Raw genomic sequence first — 27,512 nt, forward strand, 5'->3', positions numbered from 1 at the left:
AATAATATCTTTGGGCTTTGCTACTGTATATGTAATGGATACGTCGAGTACATATAAGATCATGATCATAGACATATATGTATGCTGCGTGCGGGCCTTAGAACACACGATCGAAAAGATGTCGCGCCTACGCCTTCCGAAGAATATCAAGTTCAGTATCCGTTTCCGATTTCGATTCCGTTTTCTCAAAAAAGGGGGAGTGTCTCGTGGTCTTTCGATTTATAATAATATCATTATCTTTTATATCTTTTTATCTTGTAGAAGTATGTAAATGTATAGGTATAATAAAACATTTTACGACTAGTATATGTAAATATATGTATGTATATGTATATATGCATTGCGTTTTCTTTGTAATTACTAAGTTTATTGAGATATTCTATGAATATATTTCCTTTCATTCTTAAGCCATGTCTTGTGTCTTTCTATATTAAAACAAACGAAGCGCGAATACGTTTGAGGATACGTTGGAAAGGGGGTTGAGTGAGTGGGAGGAGGGGTTCCCTTACTTTTTAAATTAAAAACAAGGATCCTCCCGCGAGACCTTACCCAAATTTGCTTTGCAACTCATTGTTTTTCAGTTTTTTATCGTTCTGTTTTCATTTTCATTTAAGTTTCTTGTTTTGTTTTTTGTTTTATGTTTTTTTCTGTTTTTCTGGAAGCGTTCGTCGGGGCTCTGCACAGATCTGACTAGATATATATGGGGTGTATATGTATAATAGAAGCTACTGCTACACGCTACCAAGTACGATACATAGGTGTCCTCCTCCGATTTTAGTTGCTGCTGCTACTGTAGTTGTCCTTTCTTCTTCGCTGGGCTTGAAGTTTCGATTCCTGTTTTCCTGTTTCCGGCTCAGCCTCGCTGTTTCCGGCTCAGCCTCGCTGTCTCCGTCTCTGTCTTCGGCTCCATTTCCGCTTCCACGGGGGATGGTGTGGTTGGATGATGATTGGGTCACTGCAGATGGGGCCCATCACTTGCGCTTGATGAAGTTGCCCTCGGCATCCAGCCAAATGCCCGGATGTTGATCGGGCGCGTCCATCCCCCGTCTTATTATTTACCTGTTGAGCGCATTGGAGATCTGGCGCAGCGACTGACCCACCTCGGCCACCAGGCGCTCGTTGTCCTGCACGTTCTTGCTGCCGGCGGATCGCAGGTGCTGCGACTGGGCCTCCACCCGCGTGACCAGCTCACGGAACTGGAACTTCGAGTGCGGCGGCATGGCCCCGTTTTCCGCAAAGATCACGCACGAGTTGTGCAGGATGTTGAGCTTGTCGCTCAGCTGCAGCCACTGGGAGCCGGCGATGGCGTTCACCGGGTGCTTGAGCGAGCCCTCCAGTAGACCCACCAGCTCGAGGATGCTCTCGCGCGAGATCTGGGTGGAGCTGGCCGATCCGGAGCTGGCCGGTTCGGCCAGTTTGGCTATCGGCGTGGCGTAGATGGTGAGTTTGGTGGGCTTGTGCGGCACCGCCGGCTTCTGCTGGATTTGCGGCTTCTGCTCGTACAGCGACTGGGTCATGTCCGCTGGACCTTGGCCACCTAATCCCGATCCCGATCCGGATCCCGATCCTGGGCCCTCCTGATGCGACTGCTCCTCGTCATCTGTGAAGAGTTGCGTTGAATGAGAGGTTTTTATTGTGCTGCCGGCCTGCTGCCTGCTGGTGCAATCTCTACTAGAGGTGCTAGTGGATGTGGTGTTGGAGGAGTTGGAGTTGGTGCAGTTCGGGGGCGGTGGTGGTGGGGCTGCCGGAGGCGGCTTATTGCCCGGCTTGGCTGGCAGGGCACCCGATTTCATACCGTATTTGGGCGATAGCTGGGCATTCGGTGTGCCACCGCCATTAGCCACCGATGGCTGCTGCTGCTGCTGGAGGATCGAGCTGCTGGCATAATCCGGCGCCGGCGGCTGCTGCTCCCACAGTTTCTTTAAGCTATTAATACTACCTGTGCTTCGTCGCTTGCCGAGATCGCCCTCGCCGGCTGCTCCCGTGTCCGCCTCCACATTCGAGTTGGTAACGTCGATTTTTATTTCAGTCTTTTGCATGGCCTGGGCGAACTTCCTACTACTGTCCTCCTTCCGGTTCAGAGTGCCCGTGTTGGCGTTGTTGGTTACGAGTTGGGGCGCTGCGGGTGCCGGTGCTGGAACCGACGGCTCTTTCTCCTTGTCCACCCGTCGCAGGTGTGCCTTGAAGTCGATGATGCTACTGGCCGGCTCCGCCTTGGCCATTGGCGGGCTCATTTTCTTGGGTTCGACTTTCTTGAGCTGAGCCTTGAATCCAGATCCGGATCCGGTTCCTGAGCCGTTGCCATTGGTCAGCTTCTGCTGCTGCTGCTGTGGCAGCGTCGGCTGCGACTGCGGCTGCTTGGGCAGATTCATGCTCTCGGCCAGCTCGGTGACCAGCAGAGAGACGGGATCCACGGCTGCGATACCAGAGCCATTGGCTAGATGCGAGGCCGGAGCACTCTCCTTGCCGGCCGCTTTGATCTCGGTGATCAGCTTCTCTTTGAGATCCTCGGGCGGACTGCCCAGCGAACTGCAGGAGTCGGTTGAGGGCTCCCTCTTTCGCAGGGACACACCAAATCTGGAGCTGGCCTCCTCCACACTGGGCGCAGTGTTGCTCACATCGTTGTGGCTGCTGTCGTTGTTGTTTGTGCCGTTTCCATTGCTGACATTGCCATTGTTCGGGAGCTGGGCATGCAGATGCTGCTGGATGGCCTGCACAGCGCTCTCGGGCGCCGGAGGAGGAGGTGGTGGTGCACCCTCGAATTCCTCGGGGGGTGGAGGCAGGTCCAGCGGTGGCGGCGGAAACTCCAGATTGGCAAGAGCCGGCTGGGCGCCAACAGGACCCACTCCACAGCCACTCCGCTTGGGTGAACTGCTGGAGTTACCCGCCCGGAAGGAGGAGAATGTCATCATGGTGCCTTCGGTGGTGGTGCGATGGCGCTGCAGCTTGTTCAGACTGGCCGCCGCATTGTTCTGCATGGTCACTCCGCCTGAGGAGTTGCTCCTTATCATTTGCTGTGGCGCAATGGGGCTGGTCTTGGGATTGATCCGGGCCCCCGGTGGTGTGGCATGTCCGTTGGCTGGCGGCGGAGCAGGAGCAGTGGCTGGCGGAGGAGCAGTAGTGGCCTCACCACTGTCCTCCAAACTGTCCAGATACGCACCGATCCTGGCCACCTTGGGCAGCGTGCCGTAGCGATTCACCACCCGCTTCACATTCATCACCTCCAGTGCGCCCACGGTGATGGGATGAGCGCTGGCCACCACTCCGTTGTTGCCATGATGCGCTTGAGTTGCTGGCGGTGGTGGAGCACTGGTTTGCGGATGCTGCTGCGAGCGCTTGCTTTGGCGGGTCTCCAGACCCCGGTTGCCCATCACTGGCGTCCCAGTCGGACGCTTAAACGAGCTGTGCTGCTGCGATGATCGAGGAGCAATACCTCCTCCACCGCCGCCGCCGCCGTGGAGAGAATGCTGCATCTTGTTGGTGGCAGGAGCGGCGATCACTTGGCTCAAACTCTGCTCCAGACTATCACCCGTGGCATCTGTGTCCGGATCGGCTGCAGGATCCGTTTCCGAGTCATAACGCTGTGTCAAACTGTTGATGTCACGTGCGAGTCCTGGTAAATCAATCAGAAAGAAACAGAAAAACAAGGGTTCATTTGAGTTTCGTTTTGTGATGGTTAATTGAATGCTTCGTGCCGGGTGCTTGATGCTAGGTGATGGTACTTATCAGTGATGGGAAATCCTATTAAATCTTGAAATCATTCTTTCCATTCTTTGTATGGTTAAATAAACAATTATTGAAAGTAATGGAAGCCTGGTACTTCCCATCACTGATTGTTAGACATGAGTTAATCCTGACCAAAGTCTTGTGGTGTGTATGTGTGCGTTGATGTTTGTCGAGCGGGTGAAACTAAAAAACACCAATATTAAAATCTAACAAAGAACAATGAGAGGTAAATGTCTATTACAACCTTGAAAGGATTTGTAGTTTTTGTTCAGACAAAAAAACACATAACAATGTTATAAGTCCATAAAAATTAACACTCTAGGTTGTTTCCATCTATAGTTTTGTTTAAATAGAATAGAGTATAAACATAATAAAAAAACAAGGATAAAAACAATATAAATCACTTTTAAGGACATAAAACAATTGGACAACAAAATATAAATAAATATGAATGATTGATATAACAGACAACTTAATAATAACAGGCACCAAATTAAGTAAACAAAACAGGATAGAGAGATTGTTAGAAATATTTTTTGTGAATAGTGTTAATGATAAGACAGGTAACAGAAATAAAGATATAACATTAGGAAATCATCGACGAGAAATCAACTTTTAAACTTAAATTACCAATGCGAAATGGAAACTTAAAGGTATCACGCATTGAACAACCAATAAATACAGAAACTTAAGCCAATACAAACGAACCATTAATAATAAAACATAAATACGAAACACGAAACAAATAATACAGAAACCGAAGATAAAAGTAAAACATTTTTGAATTGGAGTTTTTCGCTGTGTTCTCCGTTGACAAAATACCTCGAAATAGGATGTCGTAAAGAAAGCTACTGCAGGAGGACGATTTCTTAATGGAATACTGTTGTTGTTTCTGTTGTTGTTGTTGTTGATGTTGTTGATGTTGTTGCTGTACTGGCAGTGGTACGGATTGTTGCTGTACGAACTGTTGTTGTTGTTGTTGTTGTTGTGTACGTATTTGGTGTGTGTGGTGTGTTGGAATTTGGGTCTTGAAATTTTTAGATAGGGTCTGGCTGAAACTATTGGCAGTTTTGAATTTGTGTATACCATTAGTGGTGAGGTCATCGATGAAATTGCCTCGTGCATTGGCAGGATCCTCCTCGCGGTAAGTGGAGTCCCGACTGCTCGAAAGCAGGCTAAGCAAAAGAAGAGAAGAAGTTGTGTTACTTTTGCCATCAAAATGAATGCGGAGAATAGGAATCCCTAAATTATTATTAAATATATTGCCTCAAATATATAAATATATTCTTTAATAAAAAAAAAACTTTACACATAACATTTTTGTATGGCGTTTGATCATGAATAAAAAACAGTTAAATGAAACAGTTTTATTTCAAAAGCAGTTGTCAGTATTTTGAATAAATAAATTTCACATATTCATATTTATATTTTAAAGGCAGTAATCAATAGTTTTGATAAAGAAGAGGTAAATTATATTGTAAATTACTAGCTTATTACTCAATCAACTGCTAAACCAAATTCATGTTAAGTTTTGATTTGCCCTATTTAATTTTTCCTGTGGCAATATATGTATATTTGGCAAATCTTCAGTTAACACTAATATTGCTTCTACTAAACCTCCGCATTGTTGTGGACGAGTTGGCTTACCTGGTGCGCTTTGGTGGTGCTGGGGCCTGTTTGCCCTGCTTGTTGGTGGTGCGACGCATCTGGACATTGCCCTTTCCCTGGCTGGAGAAGGTGCTGAGCTTGGTGGAACTGGAGCCGGTTTCTGCAAGCATATGGCAGGATTAGACTGGGATTAAACTCAAACCAAAAGGGTCAAGCTCACCTGACATGGGCGTGCTGGCCGGCTGCTGGTGCGGATCGTTGTGGTGGGCGTTCGGCGTGAGGGACTGACCGCCGGGCAGACCCTTCTTCACCATCTGCGGTGTGAGGCTGAGCGAGGCGGTGGCCGAGGATGAGGAAGCGCAGCCGCTGGCCGCCGTCGTGGTTGTGGCTCCTCCGCCGGTGGCCACGCCCGATGTGCTCGGAGCGGAGCTGCTCGCGCTGGTGGCGTTGGCGTTCAGCTGCTTCTCGACCGCTTCGGTGATGGACGATTCCTGCGGAGGAGCGGAGAAGGAGAGATGGGCACCATGTGGCTCATTATTGCTATCACTACTTGCTGCACCCTCGATCTCGAGCGATCAGAGCGCGTCGACGAGGTGGTGGCGGTGCCTGTGGCTATGACTATGACTACTCCTATTCCTATTCCTATGGCTATTGCTATGGCTATGGCTATGGACATGGCTGTGGATGCTGCCGCTGTTCTGCTGCAGTTCGTCGTCGTCGTCGCCGTCGTAGTCACTCGCCTCCTCGCCAGCATCGTCGTGATCATCGTTATCATCGTTATCATCGTCATATTCATCGTCCCACACCTCGACGTCACCCACCTGAAACATGTGCTCCAGCGCATGGTGTATGCTCTTGAACGTGGGCCGGTCGGCGGCATCCCACTGCCAGCACTGGCGCATCAGGTCGTAGACCTCCGGCGGACAGCCGGGGGGCCGCTCCATGCGATAGCCCTTCTCCAGCTTGTGGTACACGTCGGTTAGGTCGATGCCCGGATACGGCGACATCCCGTACGTGGCGATCTCCCACAGAAGCACCCCGAAGGCCCACACGTCCGACTTGGTGCTGAACTTGTTGTACGCCAGTCCCTCCGGAGCGGTCCACTTGATCGGGAACTTGGCACCCGCATGCGCCGTATACGTGTCGTCCCGCATCAGGCGCGCCAGCCCGAAGTCCGCCACCTTGACAAGCTTATTGTCGCCCACCAGACAGTTGCGGGCGGCCAGATCGCGGTGGATGTAGTTGCGCGACTCCAGGTAGCTCATTCCCGATGCTATTTGCGTGGCCATATAGAGCAGCGCCACCGCATCAAGCGTCTCGCGGCCGGCGGAGCGCAGGAAGTCCAGCAGATTGCCGTGCGACATGAACTCGGTGATGATGTAGAACGGCGGTTCCCGTGTGCAAACACCTAAAAAGGGGATTCAATCGAATCAGTCTACCATTCAACAGAAACATAGCTGGGGATGAGTCTGCAATTGATCAGTAAAACCCACCTATGAGCTGCACCAGATTGGGGTGCTTCATCTCCTTCATTATGGCCGCCTCCTCGAGGAAGTCCTTCAGCGCCATGGTGTCCTCCTTGAGCGTCTTAACAGCCACCGTATTGCCGTACCGCTTCCAGACAGCCTCGTACACCTCGCCGTACTGCCCGCCGCCCAGTTTGTGCTTCATCATGATGTCCGTCCGGCAAATCTCCCATTCATCCGGCTCGGGACTCAGCGGGAAGACTGTGGGCTTGTTCTGCTTGGGCGCCGGATACAGGAGCGGTGTAATTAGGCCATGGCCCTCGTGGGGCACGCTATGATGATGCACCAGCTCCGCCAGAGTGTTGAACTTGGCCTCCTGGGTGACGAAGACCTTGCCATCGGGATCCTCCGATATGCGATAGTGATAGACGCGACCCTCATATCTATTTGCGAAAGCGACAAGGAAATTAATAAGGAAATTCAATTCAAAAAACAGAGAACAGAGAACAGAATGTCTCACCTGAGACTGATGCTCCTCTGACCCGGTGAGCTCTCGCTTTCGCGAACCAGGAAGCTTCCGTTGATTCCGGAACTCAGCAGATACTCGGCGGCATTGCGCGAGATGGGGCCGTGATACCAGGAGTGCTTCTCCAGCGAATTGAGCGGCGTCACATAGTTGGATGGCACCCATCCCACGTTTCCGGAGTCCGAATGCGCCTCGCACCACTCCCCCGATTTGTTGTAGCTCAGGATGCGCACCTGTTCGCCCTTCTTCAGACTCAGCTGGTTCTCGCCGCCGGCCTGGAAATCATACAGGGCCACAAACAGCTGCGGATCATCCTCCTCGGGTCCGGGGGCCAGTAGATTCTCCTTGGAGGTCCACCGGTGTGCGGACTCAAACACTGATGTGGTCGAACTGTGACCGCCGCCCAGCGACGAGCCCTGCAGTCCCAGTCCGCCGGAATCCTGCTGATGCTGCTGCAGCTCAGCCGCATCCGCCAAAAGCGAGGCCGCCGTGCTGCCGGCCGGAATGTGAGGTAATGGACGCGACTGCAGCAGGGCTTCTGCAAGGGAAAGTTAAAGAAGGCAACCAAAATAAGTAACTGATCTTCAAAGTTAGTCTATTTAATATAAACATTTAATTTTTTAAAAGGTATCAGCAATCGCACTTTGTCAGTTGCGGTTGGTAAGTGTTCAATAAGAGGTATCGCTTATATATATCCCATTAACATTTTAAGTACACGGAACCGGAACATCTTAGCTTATAACATTTATTTTTCAAATAATTTCTTCCTATTACACAATTACTCTTAATGAATATTATGATAAGATAAGGTTTAGCCCCATATTATAGCAAACAAAAAACTATCCAAATTATTTTCAAATAATATAATAAAATCTTAGGGAATATTTTAATATTTACAAAAGTCTATAATAAAGGTTTCTGAAATTATCATTTTGAATCATGTTTTTTTCGGTGCAGCGAGAAAATACAATGCAGGTAAACCCGTTTCTCTTTCAAGGAATGCGGGCAATTTGTGGAGCAAGTGCTGGCCAGCGGGGAAATCGGGCAGCAACCTTCTCTTTTCCATTGAGGGAATGGAGTGGAATAAATTATGCATTAAGCGGAATAAAATTACACAAATCGCTGTCTGCCAGCGGTGGACCAGGAGTCCCTCAACGAGCCATTTTATTGTGGGAAGTTCTAACTGATTGTCGGTCGGTTGGATTGTCCCCTCATCCCGTTCTTTCTTTCCGCCTCCCACACTCTGTGCTAAACTGGGTATCCATAGCTGTTGTGCTCCCTGTGTATAAAGCTGAGTCTATGGAATGCATATTAGCAGTGAAAAAGTTTTTTGATAGACCTTCACGTTTTATTTAATACCCAGGAATTTAGAGTAAGTCTAATATCTTTTAAGTTGATGGAAATATCATTCTTTAAGTTTTACACAAAAAGCTTAGCTTAAAAAATGTTAAGCTATCTCTACAAATTGTAAAATTAAAGACAATAAAAGGTATATAAAAGTCTACTAGCTAGTTGCACTTCCATTTTTTGCACAAAGTTGTTCTTTAGATTCTTGCAATCCACTTTAAGCTAAAGTTTCGCTTGATAGATTGTGCAAACTTGTCAGATCTAAACCTGTCCAAATCAAGCTTCTATAGTAGGGTACTCTTTGAAATAAAACCAGACTTTCGCTTTAATGTCCCATTGAAATAATTGTACAAATTTACATTTTTTCCCATTTTTTTTTTTTTTTGTGTGCGAGCTTCGTTTGACCAAAGCAAACACTTCCGCTGCATAAATATATTCTCCTCTTTCATGGACACAATTGTGCATAAATTTGGGTGAAGTGGAAGTCATTCAGAGACCGGTAATCTTCGGTTTGCGGTCGGTGTGCTAAGCAGTCATAAACCGATCCAAATCATATTGTAACGCATTTGAGAAGGGTTCCCCATCACACACTGTTTTAATTTATGCGCGCGAGACAGGAAATATTAATGGCGAATAATAATAGGTGTGGAGTGTGTTTGGGGAATAAAAGGGAATATAGGCAATATAGGGACAGATTAGAGCGGAAATGTACAGTTCTTCAATGGTGGTCTGCCCGGCTGTCTAAATCCCCCAACTGAAGATTAGCCGATGACAATATACACCCACTTGATATGCAAGTTTGTTTATCCAGTTTTAGAGTTTGCTTTTGAAAGTGACTCACGATGGGAATTCTGTTACTGGTGAGAGGGCCGAGAATACTTTGTTATTGAATCAGTTATTTTGAGGGATAATCAAGGAAGTCTGACCATGTTGAGTCAGCTATTGATGTTGCATATAGCTTAATTATCATCATTATCTTTAAATTGCTGTTCGATTTGTATAACATTAATTGCATGTAACGAGCTAAACTCGATGATCTTAGCCTATTTTTTTAAAGATGTAGATAAATTTATTTATATAAATTATAGTTATTATAGTTATAGTTTCTGTTTACTCATTAATTGGTACAGTCATTTCCAGCGAATTAAAAAACTCCTAGTAAAAAAAAGTATAGTCACTTTGCTTAAATAAGTTTAAAAAAAAATTAAGAATTACGCATAAAAAAATTCTGATTCAAACTAAATTTTTAAGAACTCAGATTTGTCTTATGTTTCATGTGACTACATCAGATTAAAACAACATTTTGAATACTATTTTAGCTATGACTCCATGGTTTCCCACTGATACTTTACAAGCAAAGTTTTTTCTCATGACTACATGTAAACAAAACTCCCGAAATAATCATGCAGCATATAATGGAAAATAACCCAATCATCTTATGGGAATCTTTAATTATTATGAATGACAGTACTTATGTGGACATTTGCTTCGGTATTTTGGTTTTTTGTTGATTTGTAAAGATTTTTGTGGTTGTTACCTAAGTTCATGTGATATTTGCCTGGATGGCCGCGAAAAGAGCTGTGCTTGGTACCTGGAGAAACGAAAGAAACAGAGATATTTTGTGTGAGAGACGGATTGTCAGCCGATTGGACATTTATCTATAGATAGAGCAGGCAGTTTCTGATGTTATCATTTAATTACGATGGGCGGCAAATGCGATGATCTACAATGGCGTTCCGATGAGGTTCCAAAAACAAAGTGGTTACAAACAGAACAAAAAAGGAAACGAAATTAAATACAATTATCTTAGTCATAACTCTAGGTAAGTAATATAACAAAAAAAAAATACGTGTACAGCGATCTATATACAGTTAGCGGATGGATGACATCAAAAGCGAAGAGGCATTAGAGAATTAGAGGGTCTTGCAACCGCTGAAAGGCCAATTAGCTACCCGGCCAGAACAAGAAGAAGAGTAATAACAACAGCAGCCAGATGATGGCTTCAGTAAGTGCTGTAATTTCTCAGCCAAGTGAAAAGTATCTCGGTAATTCTGGAAAACCTAACGTGTGAGTTGGTGTACACTTAAAGTAAAAATCACATTCATCTACGAAGTTTTGACTTCAAAAGCTCTAATTTAATTTATAATAAAAATTCTTTCTTTGTATTTATAAATGTTTTGTTCAAACTTTAAAAAAAAGTATACCGGTTTTAAAACAAACATTTTACAAATTATTTATATTTAGTTGAAGATTTTGGTTGAGTGTGACACGCCCCCTAGACATTTGACAAAAAAGGGGAGTGTGGAGAAAAGAACATAAAGATATATGCCCCATTCAGAGAGCTTAAGCTGCTGCTGAAGCGGAATGGGTCCAATGAACTTTAAAGTCACAAAAATTCTACACATGTCGGAAGAGAAAGAGGCGGGGATATAGATGAAGATAGAGATGGCTATACAGACATCTCTCAAGTTATGCACATCCGCCATCCCAGCGACTGCTTATGCAGGTTATTAGCGTGAATTTGGAGCATCTCGAGCTGAGGGCTGATTACAAGTGAAATGATGCGCGGTACCGCTTCTCCACCCACTGATCCCTCCCAGAACCACCCAATTACCCATGTCCCACCCGCAACTACTCAAACTACTCAAAGACTTAACGGTAAGTGTGTTGAGTAAGCACAGATTGAAATCAGCCGCCTCAGCAGCTAAAGTCCCCTCCAAAAACCTTGCAACGATACACAATAGATACAGTGATCCCTGAAAAATTAGAACTTTTTATTACTTTCAAGAAATTCAATCAAAAAAATATTTAATTGCTAGTTTTAAAGTATATTAAAATATGTGGTTTGGTCGATTTTGAGTGAAGCTTAAAATGTTTGATAACAAATTTTAAAACAATTTATTTATGTTTACAAAAGCTGATGAGGAATAATGTCGCACAGTAAATTTCAAGACATCTAAACAAAGGATTTTTTTTTTTTTTTGCAACAATGAACTATACATTTAACTATATATAGCCTGCATTAAGTATTGAAAAGCTTTTCATTACAGCCTTGGCTATAGAAGTTACTCATTGCGAATTGTCTCTTGAGATTTCTTCGGTATCCGTCTTTTGTTTGATGGCCTGTCCTTCGCCGGCAAGCACTAAACTTGATGTGTCTGTCATTTATTATCTATAGATATAATGCTTCTGTTCGTTTTTTCCTTTTTTTTTTTGTTTTTCCTGCCAAATCGAGCTTCAATGTGTGATTTATTGCAATGCATTTTCAACTGCTCATTCATTATTTCATTCTGTCATCCAGTCAAACAGTCCATTCATGCACTTGTTCTGTGGGTTTGATTTTTGTGGATCTTTCTGGTTTGCTCGTTTGTAGCTCATTGCATTTCAGCACGTTTCGCTTTAGTTCTAAGTTGTTTTTTACTCTGTTTTAGCTTTGTTTTTCCTACGTATTTTTGTGTTTTCAGCTCAAGGGCTTTTGTGTCTTAACCTGGCAGGGATTTTCAGTTGGCCTCGGTCTCGTCTCCCCTTTCTATCACCCTTTTACTCTACTTGTCGGATTTCATTCACATTTTGCCTTTGGCCTCTTGGCCAGACATCCAGACGTTAATATATATATATATATATGTACAGTAACTACATATATAAGGGGGCAGGGGGCGTGGCCAGTCAACAGTAATAAACTTTTACGGTGTAAATTTAATTAGTCATTTCTCTGGCTTCCGATGCAACGTCGTGGAATAGGGGAAAATAGGAGAAATTTAAAGGGGTTTGATTTCAATTTTTTCTGCCTGGCGAGAACTTTTCAATTGAATTAACTTTAACAACAAAGTCAAACACACTTAGAAAAATATAACTTAAACACTGGCTTAAATCCATTCAATGCAATAGAATAGTTTTTGTAGCTGAGTAATATCTTTTTTTTTTAGGACATAAAGTAAATGAATTTTTTTCTCTGCATTTTCTTGGCTTTTTATGGCTTAATGATAACTTTTGAAGCGGAACTTTTGAACGGAACTTGAAATCATTAAGCTGGCAGACCCGATTAGAGCAGCAAATACGCCCCGAAGGCAAATGGAAACCGAAGCTAGTTAGGGAAACATGAAGAAATTAACCCAAAAACCTAAAGTTTTTCCTGCCCAACTTTCGAGAACAGCATATGGTTATCTGGGAATTAAAGTTTCCCGTGTAATTTCCCCATTTTGAAATGAGAAAAACGCAACTGGTAACTGACAGGGCAAAACAAAAAGTTGTAGGAAATGCAGGAAAAAATGTGAAAAAATTTAATTTGTTTTATTTTTTTTTTGAGCACCCCAGGGTTGAGATCAAGTTCCTCTCCTTCCATCCAAGTGCGAAAAAATGTTGTGCGAAAAAACTACAAGCTGCGAAAGAGATGACGAGTGGCTAAAGTGAAATAGATGCAAGAACAAAAGGAAAGTTATGTAAAGGCAAAGAGCCAGAGGGTCCAAGGATATGAGGGTGTCGGGGGGTGCAGAGGTGGCCAGGACTTGGCCCTGCTCCTGGCAAAGGGAACGAAGAAAAATAATGTTAAATATAAAATCCACCCTTGGCTGACAAAGGCAACTCTCCCAGCACGAACCCCTCGACTTCCCCCTTTAGCCACTGGCAAATTTTACCACTTTTCTAAGGATTCCGTACTCAAGGCTCACTACGCTGCATTATACTGGATCCATGGGGAAAAAGGTCCTATGTCGAGGGGTGCATACAACCTAATGCGACATATGACGCAGCACTCGATCTCCTTTACACATTAAAAAAAAATAAAACTGAAGTGCATACTTCACAATTATCAATTAATAATTTAGTAAAGATTTTTTAAAAGTGTCTTTAAGATTTGCTTTATGCTTGAAGTGGATACTATCAATATGCACTTATTGTTTAATATTGTGTTCTCCTAAAAGTATTAGTATTAGCGATTCGGTTGTACAATTATATAATGCCTTCTAATTCCCAACAAAATTAAAATGGGATTCTTTAATAAACAGTTACTTAAAAAAGTAATTTTTCTGAGTGCACCCGCAATTCCCTCAGGCCTTTATATGCCAGTAACTTGATGGAAATCAAGTGAGTGCAATAAATACATATTAAAGTGAGACAGACGGGCCGAAAAAAAAGGTGGGACAAAAATCAATAATGAAAAACCTTTTCCGCCACAACCGAGCGATGAGTGTCATCCATAAAATCGCATCATCGCCAGCAAATTAATTGAATGCCAGCAGCGCGGCCACAAGAGGACCAAAATGAAGGCCCAGGGAGAAGAGGAGATAATAAAGGGATAAGGTGAAGGACAAACGCTGCGACAAACCACATAAAAGGGCGGATCCTGTACTTCAGGAAACGAGGCTTTGACTACCCTCTAAATAGCTTTAAGAACATGTAGGTACAATAATTTATTTCTTGGTTATTCGCAAGCAGAGTTGTGACTGATGATACGAGTTGAATTAAAGTAGTTGTTGAGAATTCGAAAAATACTGCAATATGTTTCCATAAAAATCGACATTAAATATTTCCAGGGTATCTTCTGTGGAATTAACCTTTTGACAGCAACTTTGTGGAGAAGGTCCTATCGATCCATGTCCCCTTGAATGTGCATTGCTGCTGTCCTTGCCACAAAGTTCACAAAGCTGCAACATTTTTGCTTTTGAATGGTTTTTGTTACGGGCAGGGGAAAGTTTCTTTCACACTTATCTCGAACGGAATCTGCTCGTTTATATCGGGCAACTTTATCAATTACGGTCTGCAAGGTTCACAGGAAAATGCACCCATTCCTCCCATGATGGTATTCATGGTATCACGTGACCAAGGGTCTATTCTCCATTGTCTAGTGTGAATGAAATTGACTTTTAATTGTCGACGATGACCAGAAAGCAAACAAAACAAAGGGAATACAAAAAAAATCACCATTGGCATGCACAATTTGTGTGGCTATGCAAATGACAAACAGAACGAGCCCAAAGAGGAGAGCCAAAGAAGCTAATACGACGCGTTGGCCCAAGAGTCGGAATTCAATTGCGAGTGTCGAGTGAATGACTCACTGCGAACAGGCAGTGTGCACAGTGGGGAATACGAGTTATCTAGATGGTCGTTTTGATTATCAACTGGTAAACCTCATTACATGTCTGGGTTGTTCCTTACATAATCTGGTATCAAAAAATATAGGAAATGGATTTAAATTTGAGTCCAGAAGGCTTTTTTCCATTGCAAAAATAAATTTGTGTTCTTAATCTGAAGGTTTTTTTTGGTTTGACCACCGTACATTGGTTCTATGTGGAAGACTTTTCGAAATTCACACACGCTACTCATTCATGATTTTTTATTGTTTTGCTATTTTGTTCGGTTTTCCTTCTTTCGTTTTTTGACCTGCCTTTTTCTATATATGCCGGCTAAGTTCCTTTTGTTTTGTTTATGTTTTATGGCTTATTGTTTATGGCCAAACAGCGAGTGTTGAGGTATTTGTCATACTTTTTTCCTAGACATTTGCGCTTATTCATTTGCATGTCAGTTGGCAGGGAAACATTCCCAAACATTTTGCGTGGGCATATATTTTTTCAGATAATAAATTTGAGCAGGCGATAAAAAGCATTTGACTATAAAAATGTGTTCTTTTTTCCAGTTTTAGATAAACAAATATGAAAAGCTCTCAGGGGGAGATAAAAGTCACCGTTGAGGGTCAAAAAAACAGATGAAAGAGGAAGTTTCAGATACAATGCTGGAATTTCTGAACTGTTTTATCTACATTCACGGCAAGAGGCATGGGAAAAGTTGACAGACACAAAAAAGAAGTCTTAAGTGCGTGGGCGGAAAAATGTACATTGTTTGGGGATTGTAAAAACATATTCAACTCAAAACAAGAAAGAAAGCAAACTTCGGCAAGCCGAAGTTCATATACCCTTGCAGCTATTGCATGAATTAAATACTTTTGAAAACATTTAAATTATGATTTACTTGAGTATATACTGAAAAACAGTGAAGCTATGATGATTTGCAGCTCAATTATTAGATAGTTATTTTATATATTTTTATTAGTTCTATGGGAGCTATATGATATAGACGTCCGATTTTGATAAAATTTAAACCATAATTCTGAAATAATTAAACATTGCCATATGTCGAAGAACTAAACAAAAAATTAAAAAACAGAAAAGTTATAATTTTTTTTCATTTATTTCTCCGATTGTTCCTATGGGACCTATATGATATAGTCGCCCGACTTTGATGAAATTTAAACCGTAAATCGAAAATATTTAACCATTACTAAATGTCGAAGAACTAAACAAAAAATTAAAAAACAGAAAAGTAATAATTTTTTTTCATTTATTTTTCCGATTGTTCCTATGGGAGCTATATGCTATAGTCGTCCGATTTTGATGAAATTTAAAACGTAAATCGGAAATATTTAACCATTACTAAATGTCGAAGAACTAAACGAAAAATTAAAAAACAGCAAAGTTATAATTTTTTTTCATTTATTTTTCCGATTGTTCCTATGGGAGCTATATGCTATAGTCGTCCGATTTTGATGAAATTTAAACCGTAAATCGGAAATATTTAACCATTACTAAATGTCGAAGAACTAAACAAAAAATTAAAAAACAGCAAAGTTATAATTTTTTTTCATTTATTTTTCCGATTGTTCCTATGGGAGCTATATGCTATAGTCGTCCGATCCGGCTCGTTCCGACTTATATACTAACTGCAATAGAAAGACAGCTTTTGGGAAAGTTTCATGCAGATAGCTTTAAAACTGAGAGACTAGTTTGCATATAAACGGACGGACAGACGGACAGACGGACGGACAGACGGACATGGCTAGATCGACTCGCCTAGTGATGCTGATCAAGAATATATATACTTTATAGGGTCGGAGATGTCTCCTTCACTGCGTTGCAAACTTCTGACTGAAATTATAATACCCTCTGCAAGGGTATAAATATATATGAAACCTTGGGAAACTCCGCTCCAAACTGAAAGCGTGCTTCAAATTAACCTTTGTCACTGAATTTTACGTAATTTCTCAATTGAAAGCTACCGACAAAATACAGAAATAATAAAATCAAGAGATCAAAGTGTAACTTAAATTTCATTCGTACGTTTGCCCAAGCGTGTAATTACGGTCGTACCACTGGTAGTGGCAAATATATAGAAATATTTAATTTCCACCTACCCAATCAATGTAATCTCGGCACTCGGCAAACAAAATTTGATTATCTTTATGGCAGCTGGCCTAAAAGCTTTTTAATGTGCGCAATTTTCCTTGGTTTCCATTTGTCCCTTCTCTGGTTTCTCTGGTTTTCCCCTTTCATTTCTATCATTGTCATTGTCGCAATTTACCATTTTACGTAACCCGCCGGTCACGTCTATCCGTTCATTTGTCCGGCTAATTGTTGGATAATGACACCGGAATTTTCCCCCAAAAAATAGTTGAAACTATTTGGGTGCGATCTTTTTGCGTACACGGAAAAATAATTGCAATACATCATTTACTCATATCTAAAATATCAATCCTAAGCCTAACATATAAAACATAGATACGACCTCATAATAATATAATTTTTTTCCTGTGCATTAACGTATTTTTTTTTCTCTTCTTACCTCAAAAGTTTACATCATTCAAGGTATTACGGCATTGAAAATTAACAAATTTGTATCCATACTAATTACGCACTAAAAAATATTAAAAAAAAAAAAAAAACTTGGAAGTTTTCACTTTTTTCGCCTGTCTGGTATAATAATAATAATAATTACCATTTTCACAGCAAATGATTTTCTATTTCAGGTGTCTGCTTTTCAACTATTTTTCGCTTTTATTAATGCATGTTTTTTGATTTCGTTTTTCGGAGCTTAGTTTAAGTCGAGCGTGAAGCAGTGGGAAATTTGTTGTAAAATCTCTGGAAAACTCGTACATTTTGTCTGGCTGCCACGAAAATGATTGATCGATTGAGTCGGCAATTAACAGAAATGTTTTTTAAATTTGATTTGTTTATTTTCTTTGGCCAATGAAAATGAAAATCGAAAAGCCAGTGCAAAGTGAAAGTTTAGCACTAGTGCTGAGTTTTCCCACCTGTTTTTAAATCACCAAAAAGGTGAACGAACGATTGATAAGGCTTGCACGGGTAATTAATGACTCAACAGTTTCTAGTTAGTTTTTCCCACTTCCCAGCAAGCTAAGCATTTTAATTCCAATTTGGTTTTTCCCACAGCTAAATTTCACCCAGCAGATTGAAATCTTTTCTATTTCTTTCTGCCCGCGACAGGACAAGTTCTTCAAAAGAAAAAGGTTCGTTTATCGCGATTGTGAGAACAGAATGCGAAATCAACTAGGAAAAAGGTCAGAAAGTCTGGAAAATTGAAAAGGCAGAGACGGGAAAAACTATTTAAAACCCAGGTGAAGGCAGAAGAAGCTATCTCTATGATGTGTGCATAAAAGAACCATCTTGGTGATTCATTTACTTCATTTTTTGCACGCTTTTTTTGCCCGCTTCCTTTCCTGCTGGATTCTCAGTTTCTTGGAAGCAAGTGCAATTGCTATAAATGAAATGAAACGGACGACGACGAGCGACAGGCAGCGCGGATGTGGATGTCGTTTAAATATTACCAGACGGCATAAAAATTGACAGACGTCGCCAGACAAAGGCCAAACAAACTTCTGAATGAACCATCCAAGCAGAGCGTTAAAAAGTCCTAAAACGAAGTACCGAATCTGTAAATTCCCTTGTTTTATTTTAGTAAAATAATATTGAAGGGTATACACTTTTTTCACTTTATAAAGAACAATTAATTTTAAACATTTTTAAAAATCAACATTTATATTTCTGCTTTGATATTTATTTGAATTACGAAAGACTTCTTCTCTATTCACTATTTACACAGGCTTAGGGCTTACACGATTAAAATTTAGATACAACATTTCAAATCTAATGGAGGATGTCTAAGGTATACATAAATAACTTATATAACTGTTTATAAACCTAATTAAGTATATTATGAGTTAGAAATATGCGATTCAACAACTAAAATTATTTGTTTTATGATATATTTTTTTTAAGTTAGGAAGAATTTCGTTAAATTGAAACAGACAATTATAAAAGCTTATTATAAATAAGTGCGAAAAGAAACGAAAGTGTGGGGGGAAAAACAAGAGGAAGTGTGAACCGAAAGCTGGCAAGACAATTAAATGAATTAAATTTCGCATTAATTATGAAAGAATGTAAAAAGCTCGCTTTTGTGGATTTCAAATTAACGGCTCAAATTTTTGGTTATCATTTGTTTTTAGGCATATTTTGTCCGTTTCATGTTTTGGCCCAACGGTTCACTGACCATCGCGAGAAAGAGAGAGGGCTTTAAAGAGTGAAAGAGACAGAAAGGCTTTAAAGTAGGAGAGGGAGGCATTTCTTTGTTGGGCTTCCACCGGCAAAACAGGCAAACAGGTTTCACCTTCTTTCTCTTTCTCTTTGCACTTGCATTTGTCATGCTTTTTCTTTTACACATATTTCTTTTCTCTTCGCTCTTTAAACAGTTCGCAATTTTCTTAATTTGTTTGGTGCAAAAAGAAAATAAATACAATTTAGAGCTGTCTTTTTTAATAGGTTTTGGAGAGAAATTGATAAGCGGTCCAAAAGAATGGGTGAAATTTGCGTTGTCGGAAATTTAGACTCTAAATGAAGGGAAATCGCAATTAGGGAATATCAATGGTAAATAGGAGAAACTTAAAAAAATCATCAAAGAGCTGTTTAAAAATGAATAAAAAAAAATCAATGGGGTTTATTGTTTTTGAAGATTTCAAAATATTTGAAGTTGGTGTAAAATAAATGTAAGCAGACACACACATTCAACTTAAAAACTTTATACAAAAGCTCTTGACTATAATTTTCATTTGAAATAGATATTTTAATTCTATATTTTAACGTTAAATTTCTTAGTTTACCTAGTTCCACATTCAGTAATTTCTTACCAAATTTAAATTAAAAAGCACTTTACACTATTACTCCAGAAATTGTATATCATACCCACTTGAAACTTTGTATAAAGTGGAGTGGAGTTTCATATACTACAAACTCTTGTTTAAAGTTGTGAATATTCCTTAAGCAGCTTAAAGCTTAATTACACAACTGAATGCTGCTTCTTTCTTTTCACTATTTGAGCGAATGTTTCGCACTTCATTCATTTCACACTTCATTTATGCAACCTTTTCTTCCTCTTCTAGGGGATTATGCCTCACCTGAACTGGATACAAAAATTCAATCAACCTGCTGCAGCTGCGGCCTTTGTTGCTGTTTTTTGCAGAGATTACTTTATGCTGCACCCTGCAATCCGGGGCTTGAACTAAAGGTGTCTATATAGGTGTATATATAAAACTCACTGCAAGTCGGAGATCCAAAGTTGTGAACGTGCCAGGCTGGCCCCTTTTGCCACCCACCGCCCTCCCCGCACCCATATGTTTGCTAGCCCCCCGAAGACCCTGTATCGCATAAACAGTTGCAATTGCGAACGTGATTGGGGCGAATGCAATTCAACCTGCAGATATAGATAGAGACAGGTTGTAAACGAGAAGAGCGAAGTCAAATCGGAATCGGATTTTTTATACTTCTCATGGCTACTATACTTCTCAATGATGGATTCAATTCCCGCAACGACAAGAACCAGAAACAGGTTTCCAATCGCATTCTGCCCCACAGTGGACACTCGGGAAATTAGAGCCTTCAGATGCAGCTTGTGCCTATCTATATGACGACTAGAAATTTATATTTTATTTGAAATTCATAAAGTTGAAATGGAATAAAGTACCACTTTGTTTTTATTGTCGTTTTTTTTTATAGCTTGACATAATAAAGGCTTAAATACTAAGGTTTTTTCCAAAGCAGTATATTTGTATATCTTACTAAACGTTATTAAATTAAAGCTACATTTTAAAACTTATTCACATAATGCTAAAATTTAAATACAAATATATGCAAATAATTTCCATTGTGCTTATACCTTAGGTCTAACCTTCAAAACAATTTATTTAAAAGCATTTAATCGCATGACATTTAGATAAATACATGCATAGCACTGTATGTACATATGTCTAAACCAAGTATTTCCCGTTAAAGATAAGGTACTGTATTTCTTCAATGAGCCGAACGAAATTGTTTATGTTTGTGACATGCACTGGGTGCAATAAACATAAATAATAATACATAAAAAAAGAGAAAAGTTTTATTTGCTGATTTATTTGACCTTGCTGGCTTGTTTAACGCAGAGACATAGACAGAGCGAGCGAGAGAGAAATACAATCAATTTAATAAACAATATATGAAAAAAGGGGGCAGAGCTAAGGGAATTTGTGTTTGCCTTTGGGGATTGCAAGTTAAACACAAAATATAAAAATAAATATATCAAGTGAGCGGCTTCCCCTAAATTGCTGTTTATAATCAACACAGAATGATAAAGACTTTTACGCAGCGTAGTGTCAATCAATCAATCAAGTGGCGTCAATATTTATGACCCCAAAGCTGAAAAATAAATAGAGAATCGGGTGAAAGAAACTTCTTTGGCTGCTAATTAGTTGCCGTTATACTTCAGGCATCTGTACTCCCCTTGGAAATATATTTTTTTCTACAAAAATATGCTTGTTTTTCTCCAATTTCTTTCTTTTTCGTCAGCTAATTTATGCAAACAATTTTCAATGAGGCAAAAGATCTCGGGGGAAAAGTCTCCATAAAAAAAATGCGGGTCAGAGTTTTGAGGGCGGAAACTTGGGGGTGTGTCCCCAGAAACGGTCCACTGGAAATGCGAAATTTGAAAAATAAAGACGAGGGAAAATTACATAAAACCCAAGTTAAGCAATCAAACGAATTTAATGTCACATGAATGAGGAAAATAGACTTAAAATTGATCGGGGAAATTATTTGAAATTATGGTGATGTCAGATTTATGATGATCTACGACCATATAAACAGATCGTAAAGTCTCAACGAAAACCATCGGAATGCGCGAGTTCCTAATGGATTAATTTGTTAAAGGAATTCAAATTTCAGCCAAATAAATCCAAAGAAATTCTTTAAATTTAAGAAAGCTGAATAAGCATTTGTCTTTACATATTAATTTACCGTTACTCGAGCTCCGACAGCTGTTCGCTGGTTGTCTAATCAGAATTAGAACAGCTGTTAGAGTAACTCTGTTTTTCCTATTGGATTGACACGCCCATATATGTGGGAGGGTGCGAGAGGGAAACCCGAGAAAGGGGGAGGGCATATTTAAGAACTGGAAATGATAGCGCCCTAGTCTAAAAATATCAAAAAACATCAAAGCGCTGAGCAATGCAGTCATCGAAACAACAAAAAGAGGCCGAAACCGAGAGAAAATGAAGCACGAAAGGATTTACGAGCTTGATCGAAAACAGGAACATCCACACAAACCTATATATATCTGGCATGGAATACCACGACAGAAAGAGACGGAGAACATGCAAAATAACCTCACGAAGAGTCGAGTGCACTTTGTTGCTGCTTCAGTGAAAGTCATGGGCGCGGTCAAAGGTCAGTCAGTAGGGAGCGTTAAGACATAAAAATGATATTTATTTTCTGTAAAATTACAAGACATGATGACAGTCAACTGTACTGAAATTATGTATTTTTTTGGCATCATACTTAATATATAATCAGGAATCACAGAAACAAAATGTATGATTTGCTTAAAACTTCACTTTTTTGATGTTTCAACTTTTTGGTTAACAAAATATTATTAATCCCCTCCGCATATTATCTTAACTACGACCCTTGATCAGAGACTCCTCCAACTTTCAATCTCTGTCAGCGCCAAAGGAAATTGTATAAAAACGACAATAACAACTGAAAGCATGGAAGATACACATTTCGTTTTGGGGCTAATAATAGAAATGCAGCCGCGAAAGAGAAAAGTCTTGTGATACAAAGTGGTAATGGAGACAACGCCTCCGATGTGTGGAACCCCTTCCTTTCGATCCCCGCGATTTCCCTTTTACTGAGTGCTTTATTATTATGACAATTATGCTTAAGCACATAAAATCATTGGAGAAATATTAATGCGACTTGAGCATTATGCCGTGTTTGTTTTCTGTTTTTTGGGGTTGTGAGGGAACAAGTAAAGAGCAAACAAATTTTCCTTCCTTGCTGCGTTACCTGTTTGCCACCTGACCCGCCCCCTTTCTAGCCCCTTTTCCACATATTAGCCTTGTGAAAAGTTCATTTGCCCGAGCTCATAATTTGCCGCTTGCATGTCAAGCAAACTGAGACCAAACACCACACTCGGATTTCCCTGCTTGTGCGAAGGAGGTAGCTACACTAGCTACACCGAAAACCAAGTATATATTCTTCGAAGTGTGTAGAGTATTTATCAAGACTATAAAATTAAATACACTAAATTTAGTTGTTAAATTTTTTTGATGATTTTGGGAAAACTTTTTTTTTTGCGCTACAATGTTATTCAAAATTTAATATTGTAATTTAAAAAATATTTTTTTATAAGTGCAGAGACAAACGCAATTCATGTACTCTTTCTCCTTGAAAATAAGGAGTCGGGGCTTCGCTTCTCTCCCACTTGAGTCTATTTTTGAGACATCAACTTGCGTGAGTTGTTTGCGGAGTGGTTCAGCGTTTTCAACGGGACAAAGTGGCGATGCGCAGTGTTGCATTTGCAACTGTAATTGGCAACTCCAATGAGGCATCTGCAACTGCACCGGTTCTATGGTATTTTCCCAGGGCGGCACACAATCCCATACCTTCGATAATGCAACTGCCGCCCCCATAGTATCTAATTACGTTGTATCGTGTAACAACCAACAACATGCTTATGAAATTGCAAATACTACAATATCCATTGCCTACGACCTCTGAACGTTGATATTACGTTGTAGTAAGCCAGTTTGACCTTGTTTTATTTAATGTCTTTTTACTGACTTTTTGCGGAAAATCTTATCTTGCCTATTTAATTAAAAGAATGTATATTATTGTATTAGTATTTTTTTTTAATAAATATATTTTTATATTTTTATCCCACTGTACCTTGTTTCGTCAGTGGTTGTGTTTTAACTGTGATTGAGTTGAAGTTCCGTAGCGACTTTCCCCCGATTCCCCACATAACCCTCCTCCTAAAACGAGGCCTCCCCGGATTGACAATTGCGGTGAGTTGGGCTTTCCGTTTCTGTTTTTGGGATTTGCTCGGGCTTGTAATCTGCAGACCCAGACACAGTTTTTACATTGTAATTTTGTAATTGCATTTTGCAGGCGAGACACACGAAAAAGGCAATTGCAGACCCCCATTTCGACCTTTTTGGATGAGCCACACGATGTTAGTTTGCCAAATAAATGTGCATTTTTATTGTCGAGTTTCTGTGTGGGAATTTCGCTCGTATGTGACTGGAAAATGTTGTTTTTATTTTCTTATTTCGTTTCTGATTAGTCGTGAATACATATAGCATGAAGCGATGACTCAATACTAGCGTCAATAAATATTTATATGAAAACCGGCCACTGATAAAGCTCAGCTCAGAGATTGAGTATACTTAAGTGCTCACAATAAGCGACTAATTACAATATAAAACACATTAATTGATTACAAATTGCTTGGTGGGACGGAGGTCTCTACTAGAGCAAGATAAGAAACGACTTCCAGTTGAGAGGCCAAGAAAAATGTGAAAAATCCATAAGTTGTAGTAAATCATCTGGGAATTGTGGCTCAGCTTGTGGTCCAATTGGAAAATCAATACTCTAGTCTCCAAAGAAGCCAATTGTGTGGGAGTTTTTCTATGTAGTTTGCAAGGAAACAAACAAAAGGGTTTTAAGTTTTTTTTTTTTAAATGTCATATCCGAACAATTTGTTTTCTTAATATTTCACACAATTAATAGATTTGGAAACTTCGAAATTTCGAGTTTCTAAGATATCTTAGCATCTGCGTTTTTAATGTTTTTAAATTAAAAGAAAAGATTTGAATTGTACATTGAATAGAACTTCTGATTGAGTTAAACAAAATCTTCAGAATATGTAAATAACAATAATAATGTAATATAATTATTTTTTTATGTAATCAAACTTCTCTTAAAATCCGGAAAATGTTTTTCCGGCACCCCAAATACCCAATCTCAAATACCACTCAACGCTAGGTCCTATTGTGGTAGGACATCGTCGACAGGGACATAAAAAAGCTATTAGAAACGGGAAAAGTCTATAAATAAGGGGAGTACTGAATAAGCGGAAAGGAAAACGTTGCAGTTTGCCAGGGCAAATAATAGGAAAATATTAGACTAGAAAATAAGGCAAATAAAAATGTGCGTGAAGTGTGAGGAAAATGAGGGGGAGGAAAGTGAAGGAAACGGCAATATGTCAGCGGGGGTGGGATAACGGTGTTTTGGGTCGCAATTTCAACCACTGTGCGGGTGGCAGGGATAAGGGTGCAAGGATAAAGGATAACGTACGACGGACGAAGGATAAAGAATGATGAAGAGCAAAAATTGGAACTGAACCCGCCCCAAATAGCACAGAAACAACAACGACGCGTGCTGCTGCTCTCTCTTTCCTTCTTTCTCTTCTCCCTCTTTCTCTCTAGTAAACAAAGGCACCGGAAAAGCAACAACAAGTATGAAACTAGCCGGCAATAACAACAATAATTCCCAATATAATCGGAAGCAATAGGAAAAAGAAATTGGCTCAATTGGAAAGCAGCGTGAATAGAGGAACATAGGGGATAATAAATAAAGGGGGGTAAAGAGGAAGCAAAGAAGACTGCACTTTATGAACAATAAAAACAACACTGTGCAGCCTAAATAGGCAAATAAATCAAAATTTGCATGATATTTACAGCCCAGATTTAATGGCATGACCATAGGAGGTACTATAGTTATTATTTATTTAACGCGCTTTAAAGGGTTTTTGCATGGTAAAGACTCAATTATTTATTAAGTAATAAGCTTTGATTCAATGCAATGTTTACTAATTATTTACTGAATAAGTAATAAAAATGCATGGCTTTCACTATATACTTTAGTTTGGATGAGATGCATTACAACTTTTAATTAAAACCCTATTTGTCAGGTTTGCTCTTTGTTTTTAAAAGATTTCACCACAAAACGAAATGATTTTCTACATAAAGGACCTAAAATATCATCTGTGAAAATAAAACAAGTTCTGGTACCCAATTTGCAACAGAACAACAACCATCTGTGCAGAGAACAAGAATAATCACTATGATGAAATTTACACCTGAGTTGGATGCTGCATGCACTTTTATTTCAGGAAGTATGTGGGTGAATGGGGCTGTGCGGTAAAAAGTCTACACTTCCTCTTGCCGTTTTATGTACATTTTGCAATTTGTACACAGGAAAAAAATCTTTTATCATAAAAATCTCAATCAAAATTACACCACTTTAATCCAATTCACCATTTGCCAAAAATATTTTATGACCAATTTTAAGTTACGAAATAATTCCTGTTTTCCTAACTTATTTTTTGTGTTGTTTTAAATTTGTTTAAAAGAAATCATTTGAAAGTTCAAATTTCAATAAAAAAAACCATACAAATTTGAATTTAGAGGGTAACGTCTTAGTCCTAAAAATGAGTTAAAAAATATTTGTAAAATTTTAAATATGTGATATGCAGATAAAATGGAGGTTGGAGTTGTGGAAGATCTTGATTTCATTTTTCCTGTGTATTCTGCATGCATTTGATGACCGGTTTTGTTATGTGTATCTTACATGCATTTGATGACGTTTCCCAGCACTGGCACTTACCGTTATGTTCGGTGAATATGTTGAGACCCACGGTGGGATTGCACCGAGCAGCATCCTTGTGACCCCCGCTCCTTTGACTCAGACCGGATCCGGACCCCACTGCGTTGACGCCACTGGCTACGCCAACGGACGAGGACTTGATTCGGGATCCTCGGAGTGTGGAGCCCCCTCCAAGGGGGGCACTGCTAGTGCCACTGGAACTGGAGATGCAGTGAGGGGAGACGGACGCCACTGGACTGCTGCTGCTGGACAAACCGATGCAGCTGACGGGGGCAACTGAGCCACCCCCTGAGTGGGCGCCCCTGTCCTTGCCCTGCTGAGCCCCCATTTGCCAGTGGGTGGTTTTCGCTCTTGCGCAGCAACAACAACTTGTACACTTTTCTCTCTCCTCCTCTCTGCCCTTCGTCGGCTCCTCCTCCTTCGGCTATTTCGCTTACTATTACTATTTATTTTTTCTCTCTTGGCTTTTTGCTCAATTATTTGCCGTTTGCCTTTTGCTTTGCTTTAATTTATTTCACACACATACACGCACACATTTTTTTTCTCTTTCTGCGATTTTGGAGTAGACAAAAAGATTGGAGACACTCACGCACATACAAATACAAATACAGAAAAGGAAGTTTGCGATTTTTCTTATTTGTTATTATATTGGCCGCTCAGGTGAATTTGCGAATTTGCAGCATGTTTGGCAAACTTTGTGTCGGCAAACTTTTTGTCGACAACTGGGAGGCTGAGGGGGAGGGGGCACAAACACGCCCTGAAAATGCACTTTGTCTTCGCTGCCTCCGCCTCTGGCTCTCTCTTTCGTTCACTCCTACTCGCTTTTTTCACGGCCTAATTGATCCGCAAGCGAATGCCTTTGACATATTAATCGGTTTTCGCGACGATATAGCTGAGTCTGATCTGCTGGCGTTGCTCCCTGCTTTATCTATATCTGTGCATTTTTTCTACGCACGGCGACGGATCGAATTGGAATCCCACTTGCAATAGAGGTGGGCAAACATCGATGGCAACATCGATGTCATCGATGTTTTCAAAACATCATTTTCATCGATGTTTGCCAGATCGAATTGGAAT

At 40.5% G+C, this 27,512-nt stretch overlaps 1 protein-coding gene and 1 long non-coding RNA gene across 10 annotated transcripts; one reads left to right on the forward strand and one right to left on the reverse strand.

The window, feature by feature from the left end:
- Positions 1-350: 350 nt before the first annotated feature.
- Positions 351-27,426, reverse strand: LOC108146694 (tyrosine-protein kinase Abl). 8 transcript variants are annotated; one of them, XM_017272759.1, is made up of 10 exons: positions 26,436-27,426; positions 10,211-10,264; positions 7,321-7,864; positions 6,828-7,243; positions 6,156-6,742; positions 5,555-5,825; positions 5,374-5,494; positions 4,813-4,901; positions 1,940-3,613; positions 351-1,600 (listed from the first exon to the last, which is right to left on the reverse strand). In XM_017272759.1, exons 1-10 carry the CDS (start codon positions 26,761-26,763, stop codon positions 1,056-1,058), a joined length of 4,629 nt encoding a protein of 1,542 aa, XP_017128248.1. In that variant the 5' UTR covers positions 26,764-27,426; the 3' UTR covers positions 351-1,055. The 8 variants fall into 8 exon arrangements, with proteins under 8 accessions (XP_017128248.1, XP_017128246.1, XP_017128249.1 ...); XM_017272757.1 differs by having other exon boundaries at positions 4,549-4,901; XM_017272760.1 differs by lacking the exon at positions 10,211-10,264.
- On the forward strand, positions 17,856-20,488 carry LOC108146702. 2 transcript variants are annotated; one of them, XR_001774486.2, is made up of 3 exons: positions 17,856-18,076; positions 18,194-18,393; positions 19,895-20,488. It is a non-coding gene; the product is annotated as an uncharacterized LOC108146702 (long non-coding RNA). The 2 variants fall into 2 exon arrangements; XR_001774485.2 differs by having other exon boundaries at positions 17,856-18,393.
- Positions 27,427-27,512: the final 86 nt, after the last annotated feature.

This window comes from Drosophila elegans, unplaced genomic scaffold (assembly GCF_018152505.1).
Source record: "Drosophila elegans isolate 14027-0461.03 unplaced genomic scaffold, ASM1815250v1 contig_208, whole genome shotgun sequence".
Taxonomy (NCBI): Eukaryota; Metazoa; Arthropoda; class Insecta; order Diptera; family Drosophilidae; genus Drosophila; species Drosophila elegans.

Coding starts and splice junctions, on each gene's coding strand:
- LOC108146694 (XM_017272753.1), bottom strand. CDS start 26,763: ATGGGGGCTCAGCAGGGCAAGGACAGGGGCGCCCACTCAGGGGGTGGC. Junction 6,743..6,827: donor CAATCTGGTGCAGCTCATAG/GTGGGTTTTACT, acceptor TCCCCTTTTTAG/GTGTTTGCACACGGGAACCG. Junction 5,495..5,554: donor GGCCAGCACGCCCATGTCAG/GTGAGCTTGACC, acceptor ATATGCTTGCAG/AAACCGGCTCCAGTTCCACC.